The sequence below is a fragment of the Saccopteryx leptura genome, chromosome 7 (assembly GCF_036850995.1).
Source record: "Saccopteryx leptura isolate mSacLep1 chromosome 7, mSacLep1_pri_phased_curated, whole genome shotgun sequence".
NCBI classification, from domain to species: domain Eukaryota; kingdom Metazoa; phylum Chordata; class Mammalia; order Chiroptera; family Emballonuridae; genus Saccopteryx; species Saccopteryx leptura.
In genome coordinates, this window is record NC_089509.1 from 24,791,945 (window position 1) to 24,808,139 (window position 16,195).

General features: G+C 35.0%; 1 protein-coding gene across 1 annotated transcript in view; it reads right to left on the minus strand.

The window, feature by feature from the left end:
* LRP1B (LDL receptor related protein 1B) overlaps positions 1 to 16,195 on the minus strand; it is a 2,108,848-nt gene that overhangs the window by 862,228 nt on the left and 1,230,425 nt on the right. The window contains exons 13-15 of the mRNA XM_066345498.1: positions 11,615 to 11,834; positions 9,362 to 9,551; positions 3,029 to 3,151 (exon numbers count right to left, since the gene is read on the minus strand). Coding sequence (XP_066201595.1) covers positions 3,029 to 3,151; positions 9,362 to 9,551; positions 11,615 to 11,834 — 533 coding nt within the window. The remainder of the gene's footprint in view (positions 1 to 3,028; positions 3,152 to 9,361; positions 9,552 to 11,614; positions 11,835 to 16,195) is intronic.

The window sequence follows — 16,195 nt, forward strand, 5'->3', positions numbered from 1 at the left end:
AGCAAAGATGGCCCGGGCGCTGGGGTGGGCAGAGCATCATCCCTGGTGGGCATGCCGGGTGGATCCTGGTCAGGCGCATGCGGGAGTCTGTCTGACTGTCTCTCCCCATTTCCAGCTTCAGAAAAATACAAAAACAAAACAAACAAAAAAAAAACGATGTACTCTATTTATCTTATACAATAGTGGAAATTAACAAATGAACACTGGGGAATGAAAAGTTTGAGTACTGAGCAATACTACTAGTAAAGCACTGATCCAGGTCTAAAAAAATTTTTTTTGTAAAGTTGATCAATAAGATAACCATGAATATCAAAACATTTTTATAAAGAGATTTACTTTTTTATAATTCAAAATAATATTCCTTGTCAAAAATTCTAAGCTATAATAAAGACTGAAATTGAGGAAGATGAAGAAATCTATATAAAGAAGGTAAATCTTTATCTCAAATAGTTGCAACTAAAAATAATGGAAACAGAATTTAAAATTGGTGGTATTATTTCAAATGCTTAAAGAAGATGTAACAAACTAATTATAGAGTATATAGTAAAATACAGAAAGAATTGTAAACAGTAAAGAGATAGTTTATAATGAAGCAGAAATAATACCAAACATCAAGTAGGAAAAAGTGATGAATGGTGTATATACATCAGTGATAAAGGGTCATGTTTACAAAGAATATATTTAGTTACATGATAAGAAATGTATGCTCATATTAAGTGAAAATAAAAGGAAAAATAAATTACACTGTAGTAGATCCAAAATTTATAAAGTACAAGTAATTGAGTTCAGTCTCCAAAATGAAATAACTTGTGGTCTAAATTCCTAATATTCCACTTACTTATTAGGTAAACTCTGTAAAGTTATTAACCCAAAGTCTAAATTTTAAATCATAAAACAAAATAATTATAGCATCTTCCTTACATGATTACTATAAGAACTAATGAGAATCATAAAAATTTATTACAAAATGTCATATCTGATATAAGAATTCAATAAATGTTTCCTGTCATTATTATAGTAGTAGAAAAAAATGATAACTTCCAGAGATATATAATTATAAAGAATCACATCAAAATGTCTTATTACTTGATTGCAAAATAGTGGCATTATGGGTAGATTTCTCACTTTCATTTTTTTAATATTTCTCAAATATTATTACTTATTTAATTAGATTTTAAAATTCCTTATCTACATATTTTCTTCTTTAAAAGAAATGAGAATTTACAGATAAGCTGAAGTCTTCTTTAGTATTCTTATTACCATTCTGCTGCCCCAGAGACAATCATTATAACTAATAGAAAAAATACATGAAATACTTATTTCATAACTTGTGATGGTTAATTTTTTTTTGTGATGGTTAATTTTATATGTCAAATTGACTAGGCCAGTGGTTGGCAAACTGTGGCTCGTGAGCCATATGCAGCTCTTTGGCCCTTGAGCGTGGCTCTCCAACAAAATACCACATGCGGGCGCTACCTTGGTAAGGAATGTACCTACCTATATAGTTTAAGTTTAAAAAAATTGGCTCTCAAAAGAAATTTTAATCATTGTACTGTTGATATTTGGCTCTGTTGACTGATGAGTTTGCCGACCACTGCACTAGGCAAGAGAATACCTAGATATTTGGTTAAACATTATCCTGGGAGTGTTCTGAGAATACTCAGGTGAGGTTAACATTTGAATCAATAGACTAAGTATTATATATCGCCCTTCCTAATGTGGAGGTGGGCGGCTTATCTGCTCAGTTGAAAACCTAGTAGAACAAATAGGCTTACCTTCCTGTAAGAAATTCTTCCTGTCTGACTTGAACTGTGACTTTTTTTTTTCTGCCTTCCCCTCATACTGAAATGTGGACTCTTCCTGGGCCTCAAGTCTGCCAGATTTCAGCCTGGAGCTACACCACTGGAGCTCCTGAGATTCCAGTTTTCTGACTGCAGCTCTGGGGACATGTCAGACTCCATAATTATATAAGCTAATTCTTTTTTTTTTAAGTGAGAGGAGGGAAGATAATGAGACAGACACCTGCATCCGCCCCAACCGGGATTCACCCGGGAACCCTGTCTGGAGCAATTGCTTGGACCAACTGAGCCATCCTCAGTGCCCAGGGCAGATGCTAGAACCAATTGAGCCACTGGCTGCAAGAGGGGAAGAAGGAGTGAAGGGGAGAGAGTGGGGGAGAAAAGCAGATGGTCGCCTCTCTTGTGTGTCTTGACCAGGAATCGAAGCCAGGACCTCTATATACCAGGCCAACGCTCTATCCACTGAGTAAACTGGCCAGGTGCTAAACCAACCCTTAAAACATATTCTTTCTCTCTCTCTCTTTCTCTCTCTATTCTACTGTTTCTGTTTCTTTGGGGAATCATAAGTAACATACAATTCAAGAAGAAATCATTCCAGAAACATGTATATAGTACTCTACATATATGCAGAACATTGTTGCTGTTATTATTCTTAAGGGACATGATATTTGTAGAGAGGACAAATAAGTATCACATTGTATTAATAAGAGGAATAAACTGAAGAAGGTCAGCAAAAGTTAATTAAGTGATGATAATCCAGGTCAATCAATCCGGTTAATTCACTATTTTGATAAAATCTAGACATTCCTTAGACATCTCTTTTTTACCTCCTTCCTTGCCCTTCACTGTCAAGTCTAGATAACTGAGTTTACTAAGCTATTTAAAATAATTTAAGGCCTATGGTGTGCATCAACATATCACAATGTAACCAACAACGACACATTTGCTGATGTTGAGGTTCCCTGATAATTGCATAAAATATTTTCATCTGTGGCGTACACTTATTTCTATTCTTTTCTTAAAGGCAGCAGCAGCAAGACACTGTAAAACTGCATGATTATTATTATCCCTCTGTATGTTAGAAATTAGTTAGCAATTTTTAGTTTAAAAGGAATTATACCTAAGTACTTACCTAAATTTCTCTGTTAGATTTTAATTCTTTGGGTTTCATCTATTTCTAGTATGCAAAGAGAAACATATCAACGAGTGTAACATGAAAAGACACTTACATGTGCAAGTGGTTCCGTTTTCGTCTAAAAGTTGATTATCAGCACAAGCACATACTCGGCCTCCTGGAATGGCCAAGCACAGTGTACTACAGCCCCCATTGTTCACCCGGCACATGTTGTCACCTGAGAGAGGAGTGGGTGACATGTCAGAGAATGCTGATTCCACCCAAAGTCAGCCCGTTATTTCTAGACACATGTAGGCATAAATATGCACATATATACACACACATATCAACTATATCACATATTCACTATTATGTAATTAATTAATAAATTCATGTGGTCAGGATTTCTGCTAAATCCATAGTGAAATTCAGAAATGTTTGAAAATACATGATGGGCCGTGAGCGGTGGCTCAGTGGGTATAGCATTGGCCCAGTGTATGGCATTGAATCCTGGTTTCAATTTCCGGTCAGTGCACACAATTTCCAGTGGTGCAAAAGCAACCATCTGCTTCTCTCCCCCTCCCTCTCCTCATTCTCTCCCTCTTCCCCTCCTGCAGCCATTGGCACCATTGGTTCCAGTGTGACCCCAGGTGCTGAGGATAGCTCGGTTGGTCTGAGCCTATCAGCCTCTGGAGCTAAAACTAGCTTTGTATTGGAGCATCGGCCCTTGATGGGGTTGCCTGTTGGATTCCAATGGGGGCGCATGTGGGAGTCTGCATACAGATCTCTGCTCCTTACAACCAACATGCAGATTCTTCTCATCTACCAGCACATTGGTTGTAGGAGGCAGAGATCTGTATGCAGTTGGGTTCTAGGAAAGAGGAAAAATAGAAAAGAAAGAATGACATCTGTCTAGGGTAGTTTCCAAGATTAAGAAGTCTGAGTATTTTGGAAAGTAGACCTCCAGCATTTGGAATGTGGCTTTGGGTCCCAAGTGAACAGAAAGCAAACAAGCTTGAGAAAAGGGGTGAGATAGTGCTCCCTTCTGTGCAAGGAATACACTGGCGTGTCAGTACATTGAGGACGCAGGAGAACACAGATTCTCTGTAAGCCTTAAAAATAAGCAGCCTTGCTGGTTCCAGGAGACTGTGCAACACACAAGGGAAAGAGTGTTGTACCCGTGGACCTAAACAGCAGAGGCAGTGATGGGATTTGCACAGACATCAATTAAAGCAGGCACAAGTGGAAATTTATAGGTTCATATTTATGGACATATGGGAGACACTCTTGCAGATTTAGATCCAATTGAAGTAAAATTTTAAAGAGGCTGGAGATACTGTGTTATAAAGATGTAGGTAAGTGTAAATAAAATTTAGGTAATCATCATTTTGATGTAATTATTTCTAGAAGTTGGAAAGGCAAAGAGGAAGGTATATTTTCTTAGCTATATATATGCAGAATAGTTACAAAGAACTCTGCAACACTAGCAATCTAATTGGTAGGCTAATGTGAGGGTTATTTTATACTATGTTGCAGTTTTCAATGTATCAATAAATAACATTTATTTTTTTGGAGGGAGGCAGAAAGAGCGAGAGAGAGAGAGAGAGAGAGAGAGAGAGAGAGGAACATTGAGCTGCTCCTGTATGTGCCCTGACCCGGGAATCAATCCAGCAACCTCTGCACTTGGAGCGATGATACAACTGAGTTATCTGGCCTGGGCTTCAATAAATAACATTTTGACAATATCAGAAGATCTCTCTCCAACATTAATAATAAAGAGATTTTAATTACTCAGAGACATAACATAATATAATGATTAAAACCATATTGACAGTTAAAGTGTAAGTACCAAAACTGACTAAAGTGACAAACTAGAGTATCACACTGTGAGCCTCAGGGATGGATGTGCTATGCAGAGATCGTCAGAAATAAGTTTAAAAATATTTGAGGTGTTGTTAAATGCAATAAATATTTAACTCATCCCCATAGATTATTATGTGCCCAATAATCAGAAGAAATGACTAAAATATATAAGTATTTAATTTTATTATTCTAAGAAGTAAATTACATGCTTATGTTTATAAAAATAAAAAAATAGATTTAAAATCTAAAGAAGTTAATAATTTAAGCTATAGTGCAATATCTAAAGTAGGAGGATAATCTTAGTACATGCATTTTCCAGTAGCAAATACAAAAAAATTTTTAACAGCTTCCAGACATAGACATGCTTATTCCTTGACCGTGAAATAAAAATCTAATACTTTGGGCCCTGGCCGGTTGGCTCAGCGGTAGAGCGTCGGCCTGGCGTGCGGGGGACCCGGGTACGATTCCCAGCCAGGGCACGTAAGAGAAGCGCTCATTTGCTTCTCCATCCCCCCCCCTTCCTTCCTCTCTGTCTCTCTCTTCCCCTCCCATAGCCAAGGCTCCATTGGAGCAAAGATGGCCCGGGCGCTGGGGATGGCTCCTTGGCCTCTGCCCCAGGCGCTAGAGTGACTCTGGTCCTGGCAGAGCGACACCCCGGAGGGGCAGAGCATCGCCCCATGGTGGGCAGAGCGTTGCCCCTGGTGGGAGTGCCAGGTGGATCCCAGTCGGGCGCATGCGGGAGTCTGTCTGACTGTCTCTCCCTGTTTCCAGCTTCAGAAAAATACAAAAAAAAAAAAAATCTAATACTTTGTATGATGGCTAGAAGTTCTATCTATGTTATGCACATTATGTACACAATTAAATCATATAATAAATATTTTAGTAACATTCAGATTCTGTAAAATTAGAAATAATGAAAAATAATTTTAGACATATATGAAAAATTTAAAACTATAAAAAGTGTTAAAATATTTTAGAATCTATTTTTATATTGAAAATATATGCTAAATTAAAAATTATTAAATTTGATAGTATAACTCTTACTTATGAGTCTTATTAAATACTACCTATATATAATTTAAGTTATTCAAAATAAATGATCATTATTTTAACTTTTAAATATTCTCTTTCTTTGAATACTACATATTAAATGGGAAGAATTGATATTTATCCTGTAATAATAAAAATATAAAATCTAAATTAATTTAAATAACTCTATATCTCTCGTTACAGTTTCTGAGATTTTAAAAATTTATTAACTGAACATATTACTGATAGAGTACACGTGAACATTTTTGTTGAATTTCTAGAAGTTTGAAAAACTTTTTAAGAATGTTTTATTGATTTTATTTTTTCTTTTCTAAGTTCAGAGGTGGGTAGATAGCTCCTGCAGGTACTCCAGCCGGGGTCCTCCTGCCAACACCTGTAGGGGCCAAAGCTCTGCCCATCTGGATCCATACTTGCAACCAAGCTATTTCTTTTTTTTTAGCACCTGAGGTGTAGGCGCCACGGAGCCATCCTCAGCACCCAGGTCAATTCACTCAGACCAATTAAGCCATGGCTGCAGGAGGTAAAAGAGAGAGAGAGAGAGAGAGAAGGAAAGGGAAGGGAATAGGGAGGGGTCGCTTTTCTTGTATACCTTGACCGAGAATTGAACCCAGGATGTTCATACACTGGCCACCACTCTATCCACTGAACCACTGGCCAGAGCCTGCAATTTGTTTTATATCTAGCTATTTTTATCAATGTAGTCAAATATCCTAAAAATTTAGACCCTGAGTAGTTTATCCAATTTTAATGTATGTCTATTGACTGATTAAAATATTGATCAAGTATACTTTCTATATAGTATTGTTTGTTTAAAAGATTCAAGTAAATTCTTAGCCCCATGTAGGCTAACTAGAAAACTTTAACTGATTATTTCACCTAAGTTAATAAAAAATAATCAATTTGGCCAAATATATTCTATCAGTGAGACAGAACATAATGGTTTCTACAATAAAGGTTGTATACGTTTAGTAATCTGTGATAAATTTTCATTTTAATGTCTTTTTATGACTTTTTTTTTTTTACAGAGACAGAGAGTCAGAGAGAGGGATAGATAGGGACAGACAGACAGGAACAGAGAGATGAGAAGCATCAATCATCAGTTTTTCATTGTGACATCTTAGTTACTCATTGATTGCTTTTTCATATATGCCTTGACCGAGGGCCTTCAGCAGATCCAGTGACACCTTGCTCTAGCCAGCGACCTTGGGTCCAAGCTGGTGAGTTTTGCTCAAACCAGATGAGCCCGCGCTCAAGTTGGCGACCTCGGGTTCTCAAACCTGGGTCCTCCGCATCCCAGTCCAACACTCTATCCACTGTGCCACTGCCTGGTCAGGCTTTTTTACTACAATTTTTAAAAAGCACTTTAAAAACAAACACTGTTCATCCAAGGCATAGCACTAAACCAGGGGTCCCCAAACTTTTTACACAGGGGGCCAGTTCACTGTCCCTCAGACCGTTGGAGGGCCAGACTATAAAAAAAAACTATGAACAAATCCCTATGCACACTGCACATATCTTATTTTAAAGTAAAAAAACAAAACGGGAACAAATACAATATTTAAAATAAAAGAACAAGTAAATTTAAATCAACAAACTGACTAGTATTTCAATGGGAACTATGCTCCTCTCACTGACCACCAATGAAATAGGTGCCCCTTCCGGAAGTGCGGTGGGGGCCGGATAAATGGCCTCAGGGGGCCACATGTGGCCCGCAGGCCATAGTTTGGGGACCCCTGCACTAAACAATTACGTGTTAATGACACTGGTTTAAATATCAAATAAATTCTTTATGCATATCAGAAAACAATCCTCATATTCCTATCAGGGGAATGTATTTTTTGTATTTTGACACATTACTCTTGAATATTTATTTAAAATGGTTATATACTAGAAAATTTACAAATATATGCTTCCAGATTGTGAAATGGTAAGGATAAATTAATTAACATAAAACACAGGTACTATTCTAAGTCTAGTCTCATATAATAAATATTTATTCTTTATAAAAATTTTATGAAGAAAAAATTATTCTTTGTTAAATCTTTATGATATGTCTAAAGTTTACAAAAGAGAAAGTGTCAGGATCTAGATTTAAAACCAAGTCCATTTTATAGTTAGCTAAGACATATCTAATCCCATGTGTTGCATTTAACTGATCAACTTTCTAAACCAACCAGAATTTTAAAGGAAATGAAGATTGTGAAAATGTCATGGAATTTGACTGCAGGGAGTATAGCAATGACATTTAAAATGAACAATTTCTAAAGAGAATGAAAATAGAAAATGTGATTGTAGACTGATTGGTGCAATAAAATCCAGCAAACTGATGAATATGGAATTAGAGGTACAACAATCCTGAAAACAAAACACCAAAGGAGGTGAGAAGGGTTGGGTTGTTCCCGTTCATATTCTTGCCTCCGGTTTAGTGTAGACAAATGACAATGGTGGCGGGTTACTGTTAATTTAAAAGAAAATATTACCATTTGATCTATGCAGGCAATTGCTTTATTCTTTATTTTCTGTCCACACTAAAGCTTATACCATATTAAATAATTTTATTTTTATTTTATAAAGATAATTTGACTTTTTATTAGCTATTAAAACTTTATGTATTTCTCACTTTATGTACTGCTATTATTTAATGAAATTGCATTTGTATTCCACTGAGGCAATATTAATACAGTAGAATAAAATAAAGTTCTTGATTGAGATAGTTTGTTTTCAACATTCCTCTTTCGGCTAAAATAGCTTCAAAAACTTTTGTTGCTAGATAACTTCCTATTAAAAACACATGCATTGAAAAACTTAGGATATAATTTTTATACTAAATTTATTGAAATAGATGCTCATTAAATGTCCACAGAAATATTTGCATTTGAAATGGAATAATGACTTTAGATTCATAAAAACAATTTACACATAATTTACAAATGGTTTTCTTTGTTTAATACCCGAGTTCTAAGACATACTATTGTGGATAGCCTGATAAATATTAATGTTATGTAGATAAAACATAAAAATATTACCTGACTTTAATAACATGAATATTATGGTAGGTTATTTTACTTTTATATCATATAATTTAATTAAATGCTCCTTAAATATACATGAAACTAATCAGATAAAATATATTAAAATACTGTTAAAAATAAAATTTTTTATATAATGTATTTTATGATATTTTCCCTTAATATTCCTTTCCCAAAGTTTTTCTAACTGCTTACAATAGTTAGTCTTTAAAAAAAATTTTTTTTAAATATTTTTTTATTTTAACTAACCGATTTCTTCAGTAAGGATGACATCAAAAAGAAAGTATTTGGAAAAAACCTTCAACTTTACTCAGAATTCTCAGAGTTACTCACTCAGGTTATTTTGAACAATAAAATAATAAATTTTTTATGGTAACAAAGTCCAAGATTTGATTGACTTTGGAGTTAAAATTTCAATGACACTGTCAAAATAAAACCTTTCTGTAACTACTGTTAAGTATTATTATATAGGAAACTCAGAAGCAATTTTATTTGGTTTTTAATACCTTGTTGCTTTCGTGGATCATAAATCTGAAGCCCAAACAGTGGTGGTCTTTCACGCCTCAGTAATGTCACCTTATTCATCATCAGATCTAGTTGAAAAATGGAACCATTCATATAATCAGTCCAGAACACATAATTCCCATGATGTGACAGTCCAAAGGGATGGTTCAACTCTTTCCCACTGTAAACAATCTGCAAAATAGAAACACATTGTGAAAATTCAATACTGACCTTTAGAAACATTACTAAGTATTTAAAGAAAACAGTATTCAAATAGGTGTAACAGACAGTGATTTACCTAATATCTTAACTCATATTTTCTTCCAGTGTATATGGTAAATAGGTTTCACAATGTGAGCATATTTTTCTGTTACTAGAACTTGATATTTAAAGATCATTTACATTTCATTCACTTAAATTGTCTCATATTTGGCTTTACACATAAATTAAGAAATGCAGATGTTAAAATTACTTTGACTAACATTCTTTTTTGCGTTTTTTTAAACTTTTTAATTTTCTTTTTTATTTACTCATTTTAGAGAGGAAGAGGGATGAGGAGAATCAGGAAGCATCAACTCCTATATGTGCCTTGACCAGGCAAGCCCAGGGTTTGGAACTGGCGACCTCAGTGTTCCAGGTCAATGCTTTATCCACTGTGCCACCACAGGTCAGGCATCGTTCTTTTTCTTTTTTCTAATATTTTGGATTTATATCCTGGAACAAAAATTAATCTGACTCACTAGTGTCATTATGTATATTGCAATATTGTCCATCCAATAGCCAAGGGTTCCAACATGGCATTGAGACATTGGAAGTGAAAGGGATCTTCCTGTTTAATTGAACACATGCAAATGGAAGAAATTTAGGAGATGACAGAGAAGAAGATAAAGATTTTAATTTTTAACATGGAAAAATTTACTAATAGTAAAGAGATAAATAAGGTTCACTGGCTAATTTCAAAGATGACTATCTTGATATATTCTTTACATTCTAGTTTTATATTTTTATTGTTTAAATGGAGCAATTATATGGTAAATCCTGTTTCACAATTAGGGTTGTGGAAAAAACATTTGTGTGTAAAATGGATAGTATACAGTATGAAAGAACATTGTGTACTGACTTCATTTAACATTAGAGAGTTGAAGAAGTTGTCTAAATAATGTAAAGTTAGCAAGTCAATTTTTTTCCCTTTATCTGAATTCTTCAGAACAAATTTTTATATATTGAATAATTGAGACAAATCTTATTTTTATTCTCTCATTTTAATGAAAGCTAAAATATGCTGGTCATTATATTATATATAATGCATACATATATAATGTATGCATGTTAACATCTTCAAAGGAATCATAAATATTTATTTAGTACCTGTTAAGTATGTAACATTAGTTTAAATGCCAATAAATTTTACTCATTTAGAGAAAAACATTAAAAGCACTGTTAGAGTGAATTACTGAAATAGTCTTAACTGATTAGTATACTATTTATTTTTCAAACAGAATTTATAATAAGTAGGCTTAGCCAATTGTGTAGTCTTCCTTTCTAAAAAAAAAAAAAAAGAGGAAAGTGTAGTATAAAAGGAAGCATTTCGTTACTTTGAATATTCTACTTTTTATTATTTAACTGAAAGTTGAAGGTAGTTCATAGTGTTATACATGCTTAGATAATTATAAGATAAAATATAGAGTAGATGTTCTGTCAACACTGCCTCCGCCCCAGTCAACCACATCCTCAATTTACTCTAGCATTTCAGAATCACTGTGCAATGATTCTACCAACAGAGGTGAGAGGTAGTTGATATCAATTCATACCAACAGGCTTAAAGTTCAGGTTAATCTTGTGTTTTCATTTCAATGTCATGAACTTCTTTATTCAAATAAATGCATTATCATTAATATTTCATAATATATAGGTTAAATTTCAGCAGCAAATATTGAAGATATTTGAATAGAGATGGGTTGCTTAGTCATAGCAAACTCATCAATAATGTAGAAAAGCTGCATTTTAAAACAGTTCTGATATCCTGAGATCTTTTAAAAACCTCACAAATCCTGGCATACCACAGTGAGCTGAGCCTGTTCTAGAGGCGAAAGCCAGCTGCACTACTTAATGCTCAGCCTCCTGTAACCGACCCATGGAGACTACTGGCAGCCACTCAGAGGGGTAAAAATAAACTTGAAAGTATTTTTAACACAACACAAGGCTCTATGAAAAATGAAGCCTGTGGGTTGAAACCAGCAGCATTTGTCTTTTACCTTCCTGTGAGTTCCATTCAAAAATACTTTCTCAATGTGGTCATAATAAGCATCACACCAGTATAAGGTGTTGGTGTGGAAGTCCAGAGTTAAACCATTGGGCCACAGCATTTTCGAAGTTACAAAAATCTGCCGATTGAAGCCATCCATCCAGGCCTTCTCGATCCTTCCGGCGCTGTCATCTATTTCATCTTCCTCCCAGTCTGTCCAGTACATCCAGCTAAGACATTACAAACAAGAACATACACGTGTTATTGCAAGCCACTCTACAGAAGGACCCGTCCTGAGATTTGGCACCTTCATAAAATCTAATTACGTTCTGATTTCTCTCATATCTAAGTGCTTATCTGGCAAAGGGAGGAGGCAACTGTGAAGTACCAGGCAAAGCAAAGACGTGTTGAGAGGAGCCATTCCGTTCTGAGACATTACAGAAACCCACTACCACAGCTATTGGCTTCAATGTTTAATTAAGCTTAGAGTAGGTGCCAAATATTGATTTCTTTGATGTTGATAACAAATTTGGGAAATGGTTTTTGAGACATTACTATTTTTAAATGTCATTCACTTCATAAAACATATAATCAATGATGTAATTAGAAAGCAGTTTGACTGACATGAGAACTCATGGCCCAGTTGATGATTACTCCAGACTTTATTTAATCTCAGATTAATTATTATTTTTTAAGACAGGCACATGGATTCTCTTTGATCTGAAAGTCACAATCATACTGCATGTGTTTGGCCAGTTCTAATTTGTCTTCCTGATGCAAATTGTCTAAACTTTATTGCTGTTCATAATTACCTCCAAAACCCACAGAAGATGATTTAGCTGCACATAAGTTTAATAATAGCAGGTTGACTGACCTTAAGATTTTGAGTTTTTAATTTCTATCTCAAACAAAAGCATCTGCCTTTAAGAACAAATCATTTTGTGTAAGCTATAACAGTGAGAGAGGGGGCCTTGAGCTAATGCTGCAATTCCTTCATGAATAACATTAAAACCTTCCACCTTTATTATTTCAGGGTCATGTAAAACTGCCTGAGTTATTCATTAAAGTGTGGGTTTTCATTCGGCCACCTCATAAAGAGCTTTATGAAGTGCCAAAGCTTTCCTAAGGCTGCTTACCCTAGAAATGCCCTTATTAGAGTCTCTGCCTCTCACATTTTGTGAAGCCTGAGAAAATCTGTATTTATGACTAGTAGTCCTACAGTGATCTAAACCGGCAGATTTGGGACAATTTAGGCTGCAACACACCATTTATAAATTAATGCCAATAAAGCTCTTTTTAAATTTTCCTAACAGTTTACAATATGCCTTTTTGGATTTGAGGAAGTATAGTGAGATTGATGGATTAAGTCAAAATGTGTTCTAATCCTAGAAATAAATATGGCAATATGCTTATCTTGTATCCTGTGTGTTCTTCAGGAGGCATGTTATTGGAACAAATTTGGAATAAATAGAAAAGTCATTCTCTTTGCTGTAATCCTGTACTAGTTAGGTATAACTGCTTGATTTCAACTACTTAAATCAACTATGTACAAGCCTAAAATCTTAAATATAGTTAATCAATGCACTTTTATTTTTACTGCTAATTTCTTACTTGTTAAAAGTGCAGGTATATTTCCCTCTAACTTTTCTTTTGAACGTAGTAACACTTTTGTGTGTGTGTGACTCTCTAACCCAGGTCACACAGTCATGTGCACACATGTGTACATACAGATAAGTGAAGAATAATTCTGGGTATTCTAAACATGCTTTGTATTGTTTTATATTTGAAGAAATATTTTTGTGACATTATCTATTACTAAGATTATTATTATTCAAACAAAATAAAAGAAAACATTTAAATAAGTACTGCCAATCTGACAAGGATTATATATATATATATATATATATATATATATATATATATATATATATAATCACCATCTACTTATTTTATTATCTAATTAAAAGTTATATTGGAAAAGTCTTATAATCAATATTGAATGTGAAGATTCTTAAATACAAAAATTATGCCTGACCAGGCAGTGGCACAGTGGATAGAGCATCGGACTGGAATGCAAAGGACCCAGGTTCGAGACCCTGAGGTCACCAGATTGAGCACGGGTTCACCTGGTTTGAGCAAAAGCTCACCAGCCTGGACCCAAGGTCGCTGGCTCGAGCAAGGGGTTACTCGGTCTGTTGAAGGTCTGCAGTCAAGGCACATATGAGAAAGCAATCAATGAACAACTAAGGTCTTGCAATGAAAAACTGATGATTGATGCTTCTCATCTCTCTCCATTCCTGTCTGTCTGTCCCTATCTATCCCTCTCTCTGACTCTCTCTCTGTGCCTGTAAAAAAAAAAGAAAAAAAGAAAATATAGCCTGTTGAACAAGCAGAAACAAATATAAATATTTTTATAGGTGAAACTTGGAGTAGCCATCAAAACAAAATTATGTTATACTGGCCTACAGCTAATTCAGCAAGAAAAACTATACTTCTTATTTTAAAGGCCTGTTTAAATAAAAATTTTAACAAAGTTTATCTTTAACCTTTCTGTCAAAATAGGCTCTTTCCTTTGTTTCCTAGTGATATTTTTAAGTTACCTTATCGTATTTATTGTACTTATGCCTTGTATTGAATTTAATGATGTTGCATAGCTAATAATTTCACTTAAAAATCAAAACAAGGACAGGGATTCTTTGTTATTCATATTTTTGTCCTGTAACACTAAGCAACACTAAACATTGTTGATATTAACCATGTCCCCAAATTAAATTATATTAACTGGTGGTCAATCTTAAAAATATCTAAATCCTTAATATTTTCTCTGTCATGAAAGCAAAATAAATTTATTTGAAAAGATTGAATTGGATGCTGAAATAATATCTAGCTGTTATTTAGAGGGTGTTATACTACTAAGATATGGATGCAGCCTGACCATGCAGTGGCACAATGGATAGAGCATTGTCCAAGGACACTGAGAACCCAGGTTCAAAACCCTGAGACTGCTAGCTTGTGCATGAGCTCAGCTTGAGCACAGGATCACTGGCTTGAGTGTGGGATTATAGACATGACCCCATGGTCGCTGGCTTGAGCCCAATGGTTCTTGGCTTAAAGCCCAAGATGACTGGCTTAGGCAAGAGGTGACTGGCTTGAAGCTCTAGGTGACTGGATTGAGCAAGGGGTCATTGGCTCAGCTGGAGCCCCCCTGCTCAGGGCACATATGAGAAATTAATTGATGAAGACTAAGGTGCTGCAACAAGTTGATTCTTCTCAACTCTTTCTCTTCCTGCCTGTCTGTTCTGTCTGTCTCTCTCTCAGGTCCTCTTTTGAGGGAAATATGCACTCAGTTTGGACATAGTTCAGATAGATAATGTTTTGAGAAGTGAAAACTGAAAATGTAGGTTTCTAAGTAATTGATATAAATTATGAGATGTGGAATTATTAGGAGGAAGGAGTTCATCAGCGGCGGTCAGTTTAAGAATAGTGCCACCTTAATTAATCGCGTCCTCCGCCAGCTTTATTCCCATTTCAACAATTGCTGAAGCCTGCAGTCTTCTTTCTTTCTCTTCTGCCTCGGTCCCCACTTTCCTGTTCCTATCACAAATGCTGTAGTCTGCCTTTCATCCCTTTTCAAAGGGAACCCAGAACAGGTTGTTTCTCACATACCTGTCACACTGCTCACTTGTCTTTCTAAATCATTAATTGAAGAATGTGACTTTTATCTTCAAAACCTTTCAATTACTCTGCTGTCAGCAAAATAAATCTAAACTTTTAATCACAACATTGAAGATTTCTGCTTCTTTCTAGTTTCATTTCTTACTTTGTTCCTTCATATACCCTCTGCTCTAGATTTAATGAAGCCATCACACCTCAGAACTGCCACTAACTTCTCTTCCTCTAACAATGACTACTTATACTGTCCCGTCAAAACAGTGAGTAACCTCATGAATATACACACCAAGCCCTGGGACCAACTCTTTTAATTTGGGAAACCTATTCATCTACTAAAGTTCAATTCTGTATTAAAAATCTCAGTAATTTCTGAAAGAGAATGTATAGCATTCTATTTTATTTTATATGTAATTTTTTTTTTGTGTGTGTGTGTACATATAGCACACCACATTGTAAACTCCTTGAGAAAAATTGTCTTGCTGACTTATTTTGATTTGTATGGTAGTTAATCAAAAATATATTTTAATAAAAAACAAATGAATTCTTTGCTGACTCTGTAATTGGTTATAAAACTTTTGAAAAAGCATATCTCTGAAATGAGAAATTTTTGCTAATAGACAACCACAGATTTTCTACCTGTCTGTGTAACTGCAAAGAGGTATAATGGTAGATAAATATGTAAAAAAAATTTTTTCTTGAAATGTTTTGTTTCAAGTTACATTATACTGTTTTAAATGGAACTTTCCTAATTAAAATTATTTTCTCTTTCTTAAAAATTGTATTAGGGCCTGACCAGGTGGTGGCGCAGTGGATAGAGCGTCAGACTGGGATGCCGAGGACCCAGATTTGAAACCCCGAGGTCGCCAGCTTGAGCACGGGCTCATCTGGCTTAAGAAAAAAGCTCAACAGCTTGGATCCA